Source organism: Hypanus sabinus, chromosome 5 (genome assembly GCF_030144855.1).
Source record: "Hypanus sabinus isolate sHypSab1 chromosome 5, sHypSab1.hap1, whole genome shotgun sequence".
Classification (NCBI taxonomy): domain Eukaryota; kingdom Metazoa; phylum Chordata; class Chondrichthyes; order Myliobatiformes; family Dasyatidae; genus Hypanus; species Hypanus sabinus.
In genome coordinates this window covers 153,530,383-153,544,282 of record NC_082710.1, presented here as the reverse complement: position 1 = coordinate 153,544,282, position 13,900 = coordinate 153,530,383, and the positions used below count along the sequence as shown (strand labels likewise).

The 13,900-nt window shown below is 42.3% G+C and overlaps 1 protein-coding gene across 2 annotated transcripts in view; it reads left to right on the top strand.

Moving 5' to 3' along the window:
• The window catches only part of LOC132394470 (uncharacterized), a 36,701-nt gene extending 23,438 nt beyond the window's left edge, over positions 1-13,263 (top strand). For both annotated transcript variants that reach the window (XM_059970668.1, XM_059970669.1), the window contains 2 exons: positions 788-915; positions 6,529-13,263. In XM_059970668.1, the coding sequence (XP_059826651.1) occupies positions 828-915; positions 6,529-10,295 (3,855 nt within the window). In that variant the 5' untranslated portion in view covers positions 788-827 and the 3' untranslated portion in view covers positions 10,296-13,263. The remainder of the gene's footprint in view (positions 1-787; positions 916-6,528) is intronic.
• Positions 13,264-13,900: the final 637 nt, after the last annotated feature.

The following is a 13,900-nucleotide window of genomic DNA, read 5'->3' as shown; positions in this document are numbered from 1 at the left end:
TCGACATCCTGGCTCCAGCTCCAGATCCCAGCTCTGTCCACACACAGGACCACCGGTCCACACTCCAGACCTGTCCTCTGCCCACGTACCCTGTGTGCAACCACAGTAAAATTAGGGCAGCCTCACAAGTAGACGCCTTGCAGATAGCAAAGATTTGGTGAAGTAATGGGTGAGTCAGATGTCACCCGACTGGTATTTTGAACACAGTATTATCAGAGTTTTAGTGTATGAGGTTCTAAGATTGTCCTCATGTTTACTTCTTACTTTTAAAATATATATTTTTCCCATTTTTTGCACAGTTTTAATGTGTTCAATATGCACATACTGTAATTATTTTTTTTCTTTTCCTTCTATATTATGTATTGCATTGAACTGCTGCTGCTAAATTAACAAACTTCATGACACACACCGTTGATAATAAATCTGATTCTGACATACAACATACATTGCCAAACAGGCCCTTCTGGTCCTTTGTGGCTGCGCTGCCCTGTAATCCCCTGATTTATTCCTGGCTTAATCATGGGACAATTTACAATGACCAATGACCCTACAAACATGTATGTCTTTGGAATGTGGGAGGAAACCAGAGCACCCGGAGGAAACCCAGACAGTCACAGGGAGAATGTACAAACTCCTTACAGACAGTGGTGGGAAATGAACCCAGGTTGCTGGTACTAAGCTACCAAGCTGCCCATATATTTCATCTGTAGACTGAGCATATTCAATACAGTGCCTTATGTGTGTCAATTGAATTTGCTTTTTATATTTGTTACATCTTCCATTTCAGGTCACAGGTGAATACTGAGTTTCCAGCTCTCAGTGCAAAGATGTGTGAAGTCGTGGAACTGGCTACTCTGGGCCGTCCTTTCCAGCTAGGAACGCTGTACGACTGCCGGTCGGACACTCTGATCCCAGGTATTGGAAGGTCATCATATGAAACAGTCATGGTCAATACAGTGTGGTAGATCCAGTTTACAAACCACAAGGTTGTGACAAGAACTCTAAATTTAAAAGCAGTTATGCTAGTAAATAAGGACGCTCTAGGATTAAGATTGTTGAATTTCAATAAGGTCAATTTCAATATCATAAGGTAACACCTGACAAAGTCAACTGGGAGCAGCTACCTGCAGCAAAGGCTCCATCAGACAAGTGGGAGTCATTGTAAAGGGAAATATCAGAATTCAGGGCAAGTGTGTTCCCAAAGGATGAAAGGCAAGTTCAGTAAATCCAAGAAAACCTGGATGTCAAGGACCGCCCATGGAGCCAGAACACGTAAAGTTAATCCTCATCTGAATTCACCAAGGAGAAGCACATATTTCCAATATATTAGATATTCTGACGGTGAAATTCCATTCTATTTTATTAGTGTGCCTAAATGCCCAGAGTCCGGTCAGGTATCCCATAGGCAAGCAGGGAGGAGATTGCTGGGATCCAGACAGAGATTGTTAACTATACGCTGGGCACAGGTGAGGTTTTAACCCAGACAGGTCAGGCAACACCTGGGGAATTTGAAGCAGTGAAAGTGTTAGACCAGAGATCATTTGTCAGAAATTAAAGAGAGACAATAATTCAGTAGCAGAGAAGCTGGGAAAAAGATGGAATGCAGAAGCGGAAGATTTCCAATTGGGTGAGATATAACAAACAAATGTGGCTGTTGGATGCTTAGGGTGCTGAAAGGGTCTGTCTCCTGTGCTCCATGCAGTTCAAGTTCAAACACTGATACAACCTCCAGAGCAGATTCCCATGACCTATCAACTGCTGCTTGAATGACCTTCCTTTCATCATGAGGTCATAAGTGTGAATGTTCCAATATTTTCACAATTTGGATTCTATTTGCAAAAAGATGATAAGTGACATTCACACCACAGAGGTTTGTAACGGGGATCTTGTTTGGGATCAGGCTGGTGAGCAGTTGTGGTCTCAGTTGGCTGAGGGGCAATTAGGAATGTTCTGGCAGGTAAAGTAACTGATCTAAACCAGTAAATTAATTGGTTCTGTTAGTCCAGAATGTTGTACATTCATTCAAAATGGACACAATTCTATGTCAAAAAATTATTGCCAGTTTCAAAGGTTGTGTTGTCTGCCTGGTGCCCTGGTTCAGTACATCTCATCTGACCTGCAGAGGAATTTGGAATGGAAGAGGAAAGATCCAGTTGTTGTGGTCCTTGTGGAAACAAAGGAAGATGTTCTGTTGTGGAAATTTAAGCAGCTAGTGACAAAATAAAAGGCATAATCGAAAAGGTAATGATCTCCGGATTGTTTCCTGAGGCTTATTCAGAAAGTCAGAAGGCATGGGATCCAGGGAAGTTTGGCCAGGTGTATTCAGAATTGGCTTGCCTGCAGAAGGCAGAGGGTCATGATGGAGGGAGTACATTCAGATTGTAGGTTTGTGACTAGTGGTGTCCCACAAGGATCTGTTCTGGGACGTCTCCTTTTTGTGATTTTTATTAATGACCTGGATGAGGGGGTAGAAGGGTGGGTTGGCAAGTTTGCAGATGACACAAAGGTTGGTGGAGGTTTGTTGAAGATTGTAGAGAGACATTGATAGGATACAGAAGTGGGCTGAGAAGTGGCAGATGGAGTTCAAGTCGTCAAGTCACTTTTATTGTCATTTCGACCATAACTGCTGGTATAGTACATAGTAAAAATGAGACAACATTTTTCAGGACATTGTGTTACATGACGCAGTATAAAAACTAGACTGAACTACACAAAAAAAAAACACGCATAAAGCTACACTAGACTACAGGCCTACACAGGACTGCGTAAAGTGCACAAAAACAGTGCAGGCATTACAACCCGGAGAAGTGTGAGGTGGTACACTTCGGAAGGACAAAGTCCAAGGCAGAGTACAAAGTAAATTGCAGGATACTTGGTAGCGTGGTGGAGCAGAGGGATCCAGGGGTACATGTCCATGGATCCCTGAAAGTTGCCTCATGGGTAGATAAGGTAGTTAAGAAAGCATATGGGGTGTTAGCTTTCATAAATCGAGGGATAGAGTTTTAAGAGTCGTGATGTAATGATGCAGCTCTATAAAACTCTGGTTAGGCCTCACGGAGAACTGTGTCCAGTTCTGGTCGCCTCACTATAGGAAGGATGTGGAAGCTTTGGAAAGGGTACAATGGAGATTTAACAGGATGCTGCCTGGTTTAGCGAGTATGGATTATGATCAGAGATTAAGGGAGCTAGGGCTTTACTCTTTGGAGAGAAGGAGGATGAGAGGAGACATGATAGAGGTGTACAAGATATTAAGAGGAATAGACAGAGTGGACAGCCAACGCCTCTTCCCCAGGGCACCACTGCTCAGTACAAGAGAACATGGCTTTAAGGTAAGGGGAGGGAATTGCAAGGGGTATATTAAAGGAAGGTTTTTTACTCAGAGAGTGGTTGGTGCATGGAATACACTGCCTGAGTCGGTGGTGGAGGCAGATATACTAGTGAAGTTTAAGAGACTAATAGACAGGTATATGGAGGAATTTAAGGTGGGGGTTATATGAGAGGCAGTGTTTGCGGGTCGGCACAACATTGTGGGCAGAAGGGCCTGTAATGTGCTGTACTATTCTATGTTCTATATGCAATTTGACACAGGTAAATAGATCAGAGAACTAATGCATGTCTCAAAGATCGATAAGGGAGAAATGGGTTTGAATTTGTGGAACATTGGCCCATATTGGGGAAACGGAGGTGTTCTGATGGACTGGGGTTCCTCTAGGTTATGCGGGGTCCTAGCAAGTCACAAAAAGTTTATTAAGGATAAGAAGTTAACATGAAAAAGTGAACAGGGTGGTGTCTACAGGACTGAACATTTTATATTTGAATGTACCCAGCTCAGTATATGTAATAAGTTGGATGATCTTGTAGTGAAGTTAGAAATTGGTTGTTATTACGTTGTGGGCATCACTGATTCGAAGCTGGAAGAATATCATAGCTGGGAGCTTAACATCCGAGAATACGTATCGTATTGAAAGGACAGGTAGGTGGGGGAGAAGTCGTGGGGTGTCTCTGTTGGTTTAAAAAAGATCAAGTAAAATTCTTAGAAAGAATTGACTTACAATCAGAAGATGTAGAAATTTTGCTGAGTAAATTTAAAACACTGCAAGTGTAAAAAGACCCTGATGGGAGTTGTATACTGGCCTCGGAACTGTAGCCAGCGTACGGGGTACAAATGGGGAGATAGAAAGGCATGCGAAAAAGGACAATGCTATGATGGTAATGAGATTTTTAATATGCAGAAATTGGGAAATTTAGGTTTGTGCTGGACCAAGAGAAAAACATTTTATAATGCATACGAGAAGGCTTTCAGAGCAGCTTGTGGTCAAACCCACAAGGGAAAAGGTAATTCTGGATTAGAAATTGTGTAATGGAATGGATTTGGTTAGGGAACTCAATGTAATGGAATATTTAGGAGGTGGTGATCATAATATGACAGAATACACCCTCAGTTTGAGAAGGAGAAGCTGATATCAAAGATATCAATATTGGAGTGGAGTAAAGGGAACTAGAGTGGTACAGCAGAGGAACTAGTCAAAGTTGCTTGGAAGGGGACATGAGCAAGAATGACACCAGAGCAGCAATGGCTGGAGTTTCTAGAGGTAATTCAGAAGGTGCAGGATTGGCTCATCCTCAGAAAGAAGCAAGGCTGAGAAGGGAAGTCAAAGACAGCACAAAAGAGAGGATATAATATAGAGTGGGAAGCTTTTAAAAACCAATAGGTCATCTGAAAGACCAATAAGGAGAGAAGATGAAATATGAAGGTAAGCTAGCCAATAATGCAAAAGAGGACACCAAAAAGGTTCTTTTTTACAGATTTATAAACCGTAAATTAGAGGCAAGTGTGGATATGGGACCACTGGAAAATAATGCTGGTAGGGTAGTAAAGGGGAACAAAGGGTGGACAAACTCAATGAGTATTTTGGTCAGTTCTTCACGGTGGAAGACACTAGCAGTCTCCCAGAAGTTTGAGAGTGTCAAGTGGCAGAAGTGACAGCAGTCTCTACTGTAAGGAATAGCTTCTTGGGAAGGTGAAAGGTCTGAAAGTAGACGTCACCTAGATTCACTAGATTCTGGAATGGATTGGGAGATCTGAAAAATTGCAAATGACACTCCACTCTTTGAGAAGGGAAAGAGGCAAAAGACAGAAAATTATTGGCCAGTTAGACTGACTACTAATTACTGTGGTTGGCAAGATGTTGGAGTCCATCAATAAGCATGAGGTTTCAAGGAACTTGAAGGCACATGATAAAATAGTCAAAGACCTATTCCTGAATGGAATATCTTCCTGTTTTAGTTCTTTGAGAAAATAATAGGAAGGATAGACAAAGGAGAGTCAGTGGATGCTGTTTATTTGGAATTTCAGCAGTCCATTGATAAGGTACTGCACATGAGGCTGCTAAACAAGAGCCCATGGTATACTGTGTCAATGGCTGATGAGTGGCTCACAGGCAAGAGGAAAAGAGTGGGAATAAAGGGGTTTCCTGTGACAAGTGGTGCTCTCTGGGGTGAGTATTGGGACCATTTGTTTTCATACTATACTGTATGTCAATGATCTGGATGGTGGAATTGATAACCTTGTAGCAATGTTTGCAGATGATACAAAGATTGATGTTCAGGAAGCAGAAGGTCTGAAGAAGAATGTGGATAGATGAGGAAAATGAACAAAGAAGTGGCATATGGAATACAGAGCAAGGAAGTGTATGTTCATGCATTTGGCCAGAAGGAACTAAGGGATAGACTAGTTTCTAAATATGGAGCAAATTCAGAAATCAGGGGTACAAAGAGAGCTGGGAATCTTAGTGCAGGATTCCCTAAAGATTAACTTTCAGGTTAAGTTGGTTGTGAGGAAGGCAAATGCAAAATTAGCATTCATTTCAAGAGTCTAAAACATAAACATAACAATATTGAGGCTTTATAAGGCATTAGCCAATCTGTACTTGGAGTATTGTAAATGGTTTTGGCTCCTTATCCAAGTCAGGATGTACTGGTGCTGGAAATGTCTAGAGGAGGCTCACAAGAATGATTCTGGGAATCAAAGGGTTAACATGTGAATAGCATTTGATGACAATGTGCCTGTAACTGCTGGAGATTAGATGGATGAGGGATAATCTCTTGGAAGCATATGAAGTACTTCATGCTGAATGGAGTGAACGTGCTGAGGATATTTCTAATAATGGGAGAGGTGGGGAGCAGAGGCAAGTCTAGGAATACAAGGACATCATTTTAGAATGAGTTTTCTTTTTGCCAGAGGTCGGTGAATCTGTGAATTTCAGAGAGATAGCTGTGGAGGCCGTGTTCGGTATATTTAAATTGGAGATAGATAGGTAATGGCATCAAAGATGAGGGAAGAAGGCAGGAGATGGGGCTGATGGGGATAATAAATCAGCCATGATCAAATGGAAGAACAGAGCTGATGAATTTCCTAATTTTTCTCCTAGGTCTTATGGCCAAAATACAGCTTTTACAGGAAATCAGTCCTTGGGAATTTACACATTTGAACTTAATTTGACTGTTTCCTGTTGTTTTATTCCACAGACATCACCTTGTGGGATTCACAGACACTCCAGAACAACCTCAGTAGTCGGGATCGGCCCAGCACTGAGTTTCACATCATCACGTCGGACTCCATGGAGAAGAAAGCTGCCGCACTCAATGTGTCGGAATCACTGAAAGCAGGTCTGCTGAGTGGGGCAGTGGAGGTGAAAGGATCAGCAAAATATCTCACTGACACAAAGGGATCAAAACGACAGGCACGAGTTACCCTTCAGTACAAAACAACGACCAGATTTGTAAAACTAACAATGAGTCACTTGGGGAAGCTGAACATCAGTGACCCGAGTGTGTTTGACGAGGGGTCGGCAACCCATGTGGTTACAGCAGTGCTGTATGGGGCCCAGGCTTTCTTTGTGTTTGATCAAATGGTCTCTCCAGCAGAGAAACTGCAGGATGTCCAGCGTAATATGGGAGCAATGATTGAACAACTTCCTGAGTTTGCAGTTCAGGGGGAAGACTCACTGAAAATGACGGAGGGACAGAAGTCTAATGCTGAGAAATTTAGCTGCACCTTTTATGGGGATTTCTCACTGAAGAACAATCCCACCACATTCCAAGATGCCATCAGTACCTATGCGACCCTCCCAAGCTTACTGGGATCAGGTGGGGAGAACTCAGTGCCTGTGAGAGTCACACTTTATCCTCTCAGTAAACTAAACTCAAAAGCTGCTCAGGTGGTGAGGGAGATAAGTGTGGGTTTGATCAGTCACTGCCAGCGTGTCCTGGAACAGCTCAGTGAGGCAGTGATGAGATGCAATGATATGCTGAAAGACAGAGTCTCCATTCAGTTTCCCGAGATTGGAGATGGGACAAAACAATTCCGAGAGATGTGCTTGGAATACAAACGGGTTTTCCAGGGGATTTTAGGAGGAGTTTTGCCATCTATCCGGAGAGGTAAAGAGAAGGAAGGTTTACTGGTGGATGTACTGAAGAACAGGGAACTGTCACCACTCAGTCAGCAGTCACTGGCCACATGGTTGGATGACAAGGAACAGGAGATGAAGGCCGTGGGACATTACCTCAGGATGTTTGAAGATATACCTTTGGTGAAATCAAAGAGAGAGTTGGATGATGAACTGATGGATCCAGCAATAGACTATGTGGTCTGCTTCACATTTACATCACTGCACCAGGATGATCTGTATCTGTCAGAGGCAAAGAACTACCTCCAATCTCTCACAGCTCAGGAAATGCAGTCACCAACTCCTTCTGCTGGAGCCTGTGCAACACAACACAGCAAGCAGTGGTTTTGCCATCAGTCTGTTTCCCACAAAATGGAGCAAAATTCTCAATTATTCCTGGACTTTGCCACAGCCAACAAAGCAGATGGGAAAATAAAATTTCTTGTTGCGTCTGTGAAGGATGACAGCCAAATAGGAGCATCTATTTACCTGTATCGGGGAGGGTCTCTGGAGAACCCATGCTTTGAACTACCATCTCAGCCAGACAGACCAATAGTTCGTCAAACATCACATGACAGTGTGACACTGCAGTTACATCCACCCAGATATGGTGCCGGTGAGATTGTGGGTTACAAGGTAGAGTACAAATGCCCCCAGCAGGAGGGATGGACATCTGTAGTTACACCTGATAAATCCCAGTGCTTCACAATATCTGGGTTGCAACCACACAAGGAGTATCATTTCCAATACAGAGCTGTGTCTAAGGTAGGTGTCAGCAAGGCCAGTGACAGCTGTCGGTACATCACTCGTCCTACAAGTTCACCTGGTCAACTGGCCTTCCAATATTGTTCACCAATTGCCACTCTGAATTGGGACATTCCAAAACAGATTGGAGATGGTGTTAAAATAGTTCAGTACAAAATTGAATACAAAGAAGAGACAGCAGTTGGATCCAAAACGGAGTGTGGATTATGGAAGGAAGTGAAGACAAATGATACACAATGTCACTATCAGCTAAAGGGATTGAAACCAAAGAAAAAATACAGAGTCCGAGTGTCTGCTGACTGTGGGGAAACAGGTTGCAGTGCAGCAAGTGATGAGGTTTTAATAGAAACAGTAAATGCACCAAACAGAATAGCCCAGAGACTTCTGAGAGAATCTCCATTGATATCCAAAGGAAACCCTTCCATTTACAAGCTGAACCTAAGGGAGAAGGTATTTGATCATAGGAAACATCTTGTGAAATGCTCCTTTGGAAAACCCAATACAAAACACAAAATGAAGACCATTATGGTTCTGGGAGCAACAGGGTCGGGAAAGACGACCCTCATCAATGGGATGATCAACTACATCTTGGGCGTGAAATGGGAAGACGACTTCAGATACAAGTTAATACATGAAGAGACAGGAAAATCCCAGGCTGAAAGTCAGACATCCTCCATCACTGCCTATGAACTCCACCATCAAGTAGGATTTAAAATTGATTACTCTCTGACTATCATTGATACACCAGGATTTGGAGACACCAGGGGAATAAGCCGAGATCAATTAATCACCGAACACATCAGAGAGTTTTTCAGCTCCCCACAGGGTGTTGATCAAATTGATGCTGTGTGTTTTGTTGTTCAAGCCTCTTTGGCTCGCCTGACTCACACACAGAAATATATTTTTGATTCAATTCTTTCTGTTTTTGGCAAAGATATTGCAGAGAACATTCAGATATTGGTGACATTTGCAGATGGACAGAGTTCCCCTGTTCTGGAAGGTTTAAAAGTAGCTGAGGTACCATGTCTCAAAGATAAAAATGGTATGCCAATTCACTTTAAGTTTAACAATTCAGTTGTATTTGCCCAGTGTCCGGCCGCTGGAAAAGCTGCTGGTAAGGATACTTCTGATGACAGCGAAGAAGAGCACGATGATAATTTTGAAACAATGTTCTGGAAGATGGGAGAAAACAGTATGAAGAAATTCTTTAGAGCTCTGAACAAGATGGAAGCAAAAAGTTTATCTTTGACCAGAGAGGTTTTGAGGGAACGTGAGCAGCTGGAGACTACAGTGGAGGGGTTACAGGTTCAGATCCAAGCTGGCCTGAGCAAACAGGAGGAACTCAGAAAAACACAACAGGTTCTGAACCAACACCAGACCATGCTGGAAGCAAATAAAAACTTTGAGTATGAGATTGAAATTACAGTTCCAGTACAGGAAGATATCAGCGGGACTGGCAATTACATAACCAACTGTCAGAAATGTCACTTCACCTGTCACTATCCCTGTAAGATTCCAAATGATGATGGAAAATCACGGTGTGCAGCAATGGACGGAAATGGGAACTGCAAAGTCTGTCCCCAAAATTGTGTCTGGAGTGTTCACTTCAACCAGAGATACAAGTTTAACTATGTAGTGCAAACAGAAAAGAGAACATACGATGAGCTGAAAAATAAATATGAGACAGCCTATGGTGAGACGATGACTCAGCAGAAAATCATGGCGAGGCTTCAGCAAGAGTTTGATGTGGTTCAGGATACAGTGCTGGTGTTTATTGAACAATTATCCCAGAGCATTGGAAGACTTGAAGAGATAGCTCTGAGACCAAATCCATTATCCACCCCAGCTTATATTGAGCTCCTGATTCAGTCTGAGAAAGAAGAGGCCAAGCCTGGGTTTCTGGACAGAATTCAGACACTGAGGGAGGTCAAGGAGCGGGCAGAGTTAATAGAGAAAGTTACCAATGTGAATATGTCATCAGACGAACTGAAGCAAAATCCAACAGAGTCAAAAATAGGCTTGCTAAAGAAGATGAAAAAGGGTGTGATTTACATTTTTAATATTCTCACTGCCAATAAATAACCAGAATACATTGCAACCATATCCAAAATGGGAAGCAGATGTTTCACCCAGCTGATAAATAATCTGCTGATTGTAAGTTACTCTCCATCTTCTCCAACATCTGCCCGGAGTGTTTAAGACCACATTGTTTTTCCGCAATGCTGCCATCCCTCAGACATGATGGGAGCTGTGGACAGAGAATCCATCCATATTCCTTCCTCTTTCCCATCTATGTCCCATCCCTAGAAAACAACATTGGAATCGCAGTCTGTGTAGACCCCTCTACACAGTCTACTCACTGCTCCACCTCCACCAACTCCTCCCTCAATCCCTATTCTCTCCATGTTGACAGATTGCACATTCCCTGATCTTGTGCCAAATGATAGTAAACTTTCTCCCAGCTCTATGCTTCTCTATGACTACTGTCAGAGTCTCGCCCATTGGATGGATGAAGCATGGATGTGTTCCATAAAATTCAGCACAGAAAAATATAAAGTAGGAGAAATAAAATAAGATGTAAATTATCAAATGATATAGGAAACCATTAAGCTCACTGAATGAATGCTAACTTACAAATCAGCAGCATCTGTGAGATTCTCCCACTTTCCCCATAACCTACTCACCATCATTTGCTAACAAATGCACTCATTTGCTCATAGTTTAAAAAAAATGTGATGAAAATCTGTAATTTAAAAAAAACAGGAAATGCTGGAACTGCTCAGCAGGTCAAGCAGTATCTGCTGAGGACAAAACAGTTAATGTTTCATATCCCCAATCTACAATAGACTTTCAGATGCTCTTCTTTGGAATGTCTGAACATTGGATCAAATTCAGCTTGTGCAATCAAAATATTAACTGTTTCTCTCTCCAGCATATTTGCGTGTTCTTTTAGTGATTATGCTTAGACAGAAAGAACAAGATTATCCAGTTCCTTAAAATTCCTTGGGGTCCTATATTCATTGTGTACACTATCTCCTTATTTATCCTCCCAACATACATCATCACTGTTTCTTCCTGCCATCCATCTTGCCATTTCACCAACGTTACAATATCAATATTACTAAAAACTAGCCAGCTCACTGTCTATTGGTCACAGGCTTTCACTCACAAACACAATCCTCCAACATCACTAGCTGCCTTTCATTGCCAAGGCAATTTTAGACCATAAGACATAGAAGCAAAATTATGCCACTTGGGCCATCAATTCTGTACCTCCATTCCATCACTACTAATTATTACCCTCTCAGTCCCTTCTCCTGCCTTCTCCCCCATACCCTTTGATGCCCTGACTAATCAAGCACCTATAAACATTTTCTTTAAATATACTCAATGATGAGACCTGCACAGCCAACCGTGACAATTAATTGCACAGATTAACCACCCTCTAGCTAAAGAAATTCCTTCTCATCCCTGTTCTGATGCTGTGCCATCTGGTCCTAGACTTCCCCACCATAAGAAACATCCTCTCCACATCCACTCTATCTAGACCTTTCAATATTTGATAAGTTTCAGTGAGATCCCCCTCATTCTTCTAAACTTCAGCATGTATAGGCCCAGAGCCATCAAACACACTCTGTACATTAACCCTTTCATTCCCAGAATCATTCTTGTGACTCTCCTCTGGACCCTCTTTACTACCAACTCACTTCCCTTCACTGCATTTCCACATGACTCTTATTTGCCCAGTCTCTCAATCTGTCCAAATCCTTCCACAGACTCCCTCAAGGTCTAACTACACCCTACATTGATATGTATACTAAATGCCCCATCATCAGCCCTATCACTCAATTTGCATCCCCTTGCCAGTTTAGTTACTACCCTCCCCAACAGCTCTAGTAAACCTGCCCATGAGGATATTGGTCCCCCTTGGGTTTAGGTGTAACTCGTCATTTTTGTACAAGTTACGTTTCATTTCTTTCCCAGAAGAGATCCTAATGATCCAGGAATCTGAAACCCTGCCCATTCATTTGTCTGTGCCATCATCCTATTGCTGCCCTGACGAGCATGTGGCACTGGGAGTAAGACAGAGATTACTACCTTGGAAGTCCTGTTCTTCAGCTTTTTCCCTGACTCCCTGTTGCAGGATCTCTTCCCCACCCCTTTCTCCCTGTCATTGGTTCCACTGTGCACCTCGACCTCTGGCATTCCACCCTCTCTTGATATTCTTTTACAGCCGCTTTGAGACATACATCTATGCAAATGGGTCTGGATCCTCTGAGCTCTAACCCTTTGGGTTTGTTGTCTATGACAATATCAGACATGGGCAGACAACAAGCAGACTGTCCTTTGCAATACATTTTGTTGCCTCTTCAAAATGTTGCTCAATTGGTCAAATGTCTTTTCTCAACAATACTTTTTTGATAATCTATGAGTAATCACTAACTGAGCAAACATCTATGATTCATGTCATTCAGATTTTGTTTCTGCACAACCTCACATCCTTGTTCTTCCCCGCTTGATCTGGTCTGCCATTTTGAAATACAACTATCACATTAACTGCTCTTTGGTCACCTTTCTCTTCACTTGTGGTTAGTTTAACAATAAAAGTTTCTGCTGGGGCCAGAGCAGTCTCTCACATACCCCACAAAACAGACTGGGATACATCTTAGTTCCTGGGGGAGATAGATCCTCAAACTTTATATGATACCAAATATGCCTTTTTCAATGATAACATGCTCCATGAATAGGGTGTTCCCATTGAAATCGACTTGTCTCCTGGTTACCTTTACTACGCTCATTAAATGCTTTGGGTTTGTCCATCAGCTTTTCTTTCTTTTTCATTTTCATGTTCTCCTCTATACCATTTGTTCAAAGTAAAGTTTATTATTGGAGTACTGTGGCGACCCACTTTCTGCGCAGGTGATCCGGCTCACAAATAGCCAGCGCGCGGGGGGAGACTTTGGTAACGCACCTCTGACGTCAGTTCCACCCAGAGAGGGCGGATGCGAGGGATTTAAATGCCAACGCCGTGAAGTTTGAATAAACTAGTCTCGAAACGACTTACTGACTGCGTGTCATTATTTCAGCGCTGTGTGTATCACATCGCTACAGTACATACATAAAAGAACCTGAGATTCTTTTTCCTGAAGGCATACTCAGCAAATCTATAGAATAGTAACTGTAAACAGGATCAATGAAAGATCAAGACCACAGAAGACAACAAACTGTTGAAATGCAACTATAAATAAAATACTGATAAATAACAAGAGCATGGAATAACAAGATAACATTATAGATGCTGCTTCCTGCAACAGCATTTAATGTAGATGTGTTCAATGGCTCAGAGAGTTTTACACATTAGATACTGGGCCGAATCCACTACCTTTTGTATGATTTTCTGTTCAAAGGCATTGGTGTTCCCATACCAGACTGTAATGCAGCCAGCCAATACACTTCCACTACACACCTCTCAAAGTTTGTCATGCTGAATCTCTGCAGCCTTCTAAGGAAGTTGAGGCACTGTCGTGCTTTCTTTGCAATTATATTTATATGATGAGCCCAGGACAAGTCCTCTCAGATTCTGACTCAGGCATTTAAAGTTACTGACCCTCTCCACATTTTAAGGGTACCTTCATTTTTAATGTCTTTCTGCCAAATCCTTCCTTTTAATCTAACCCTCCAGATCA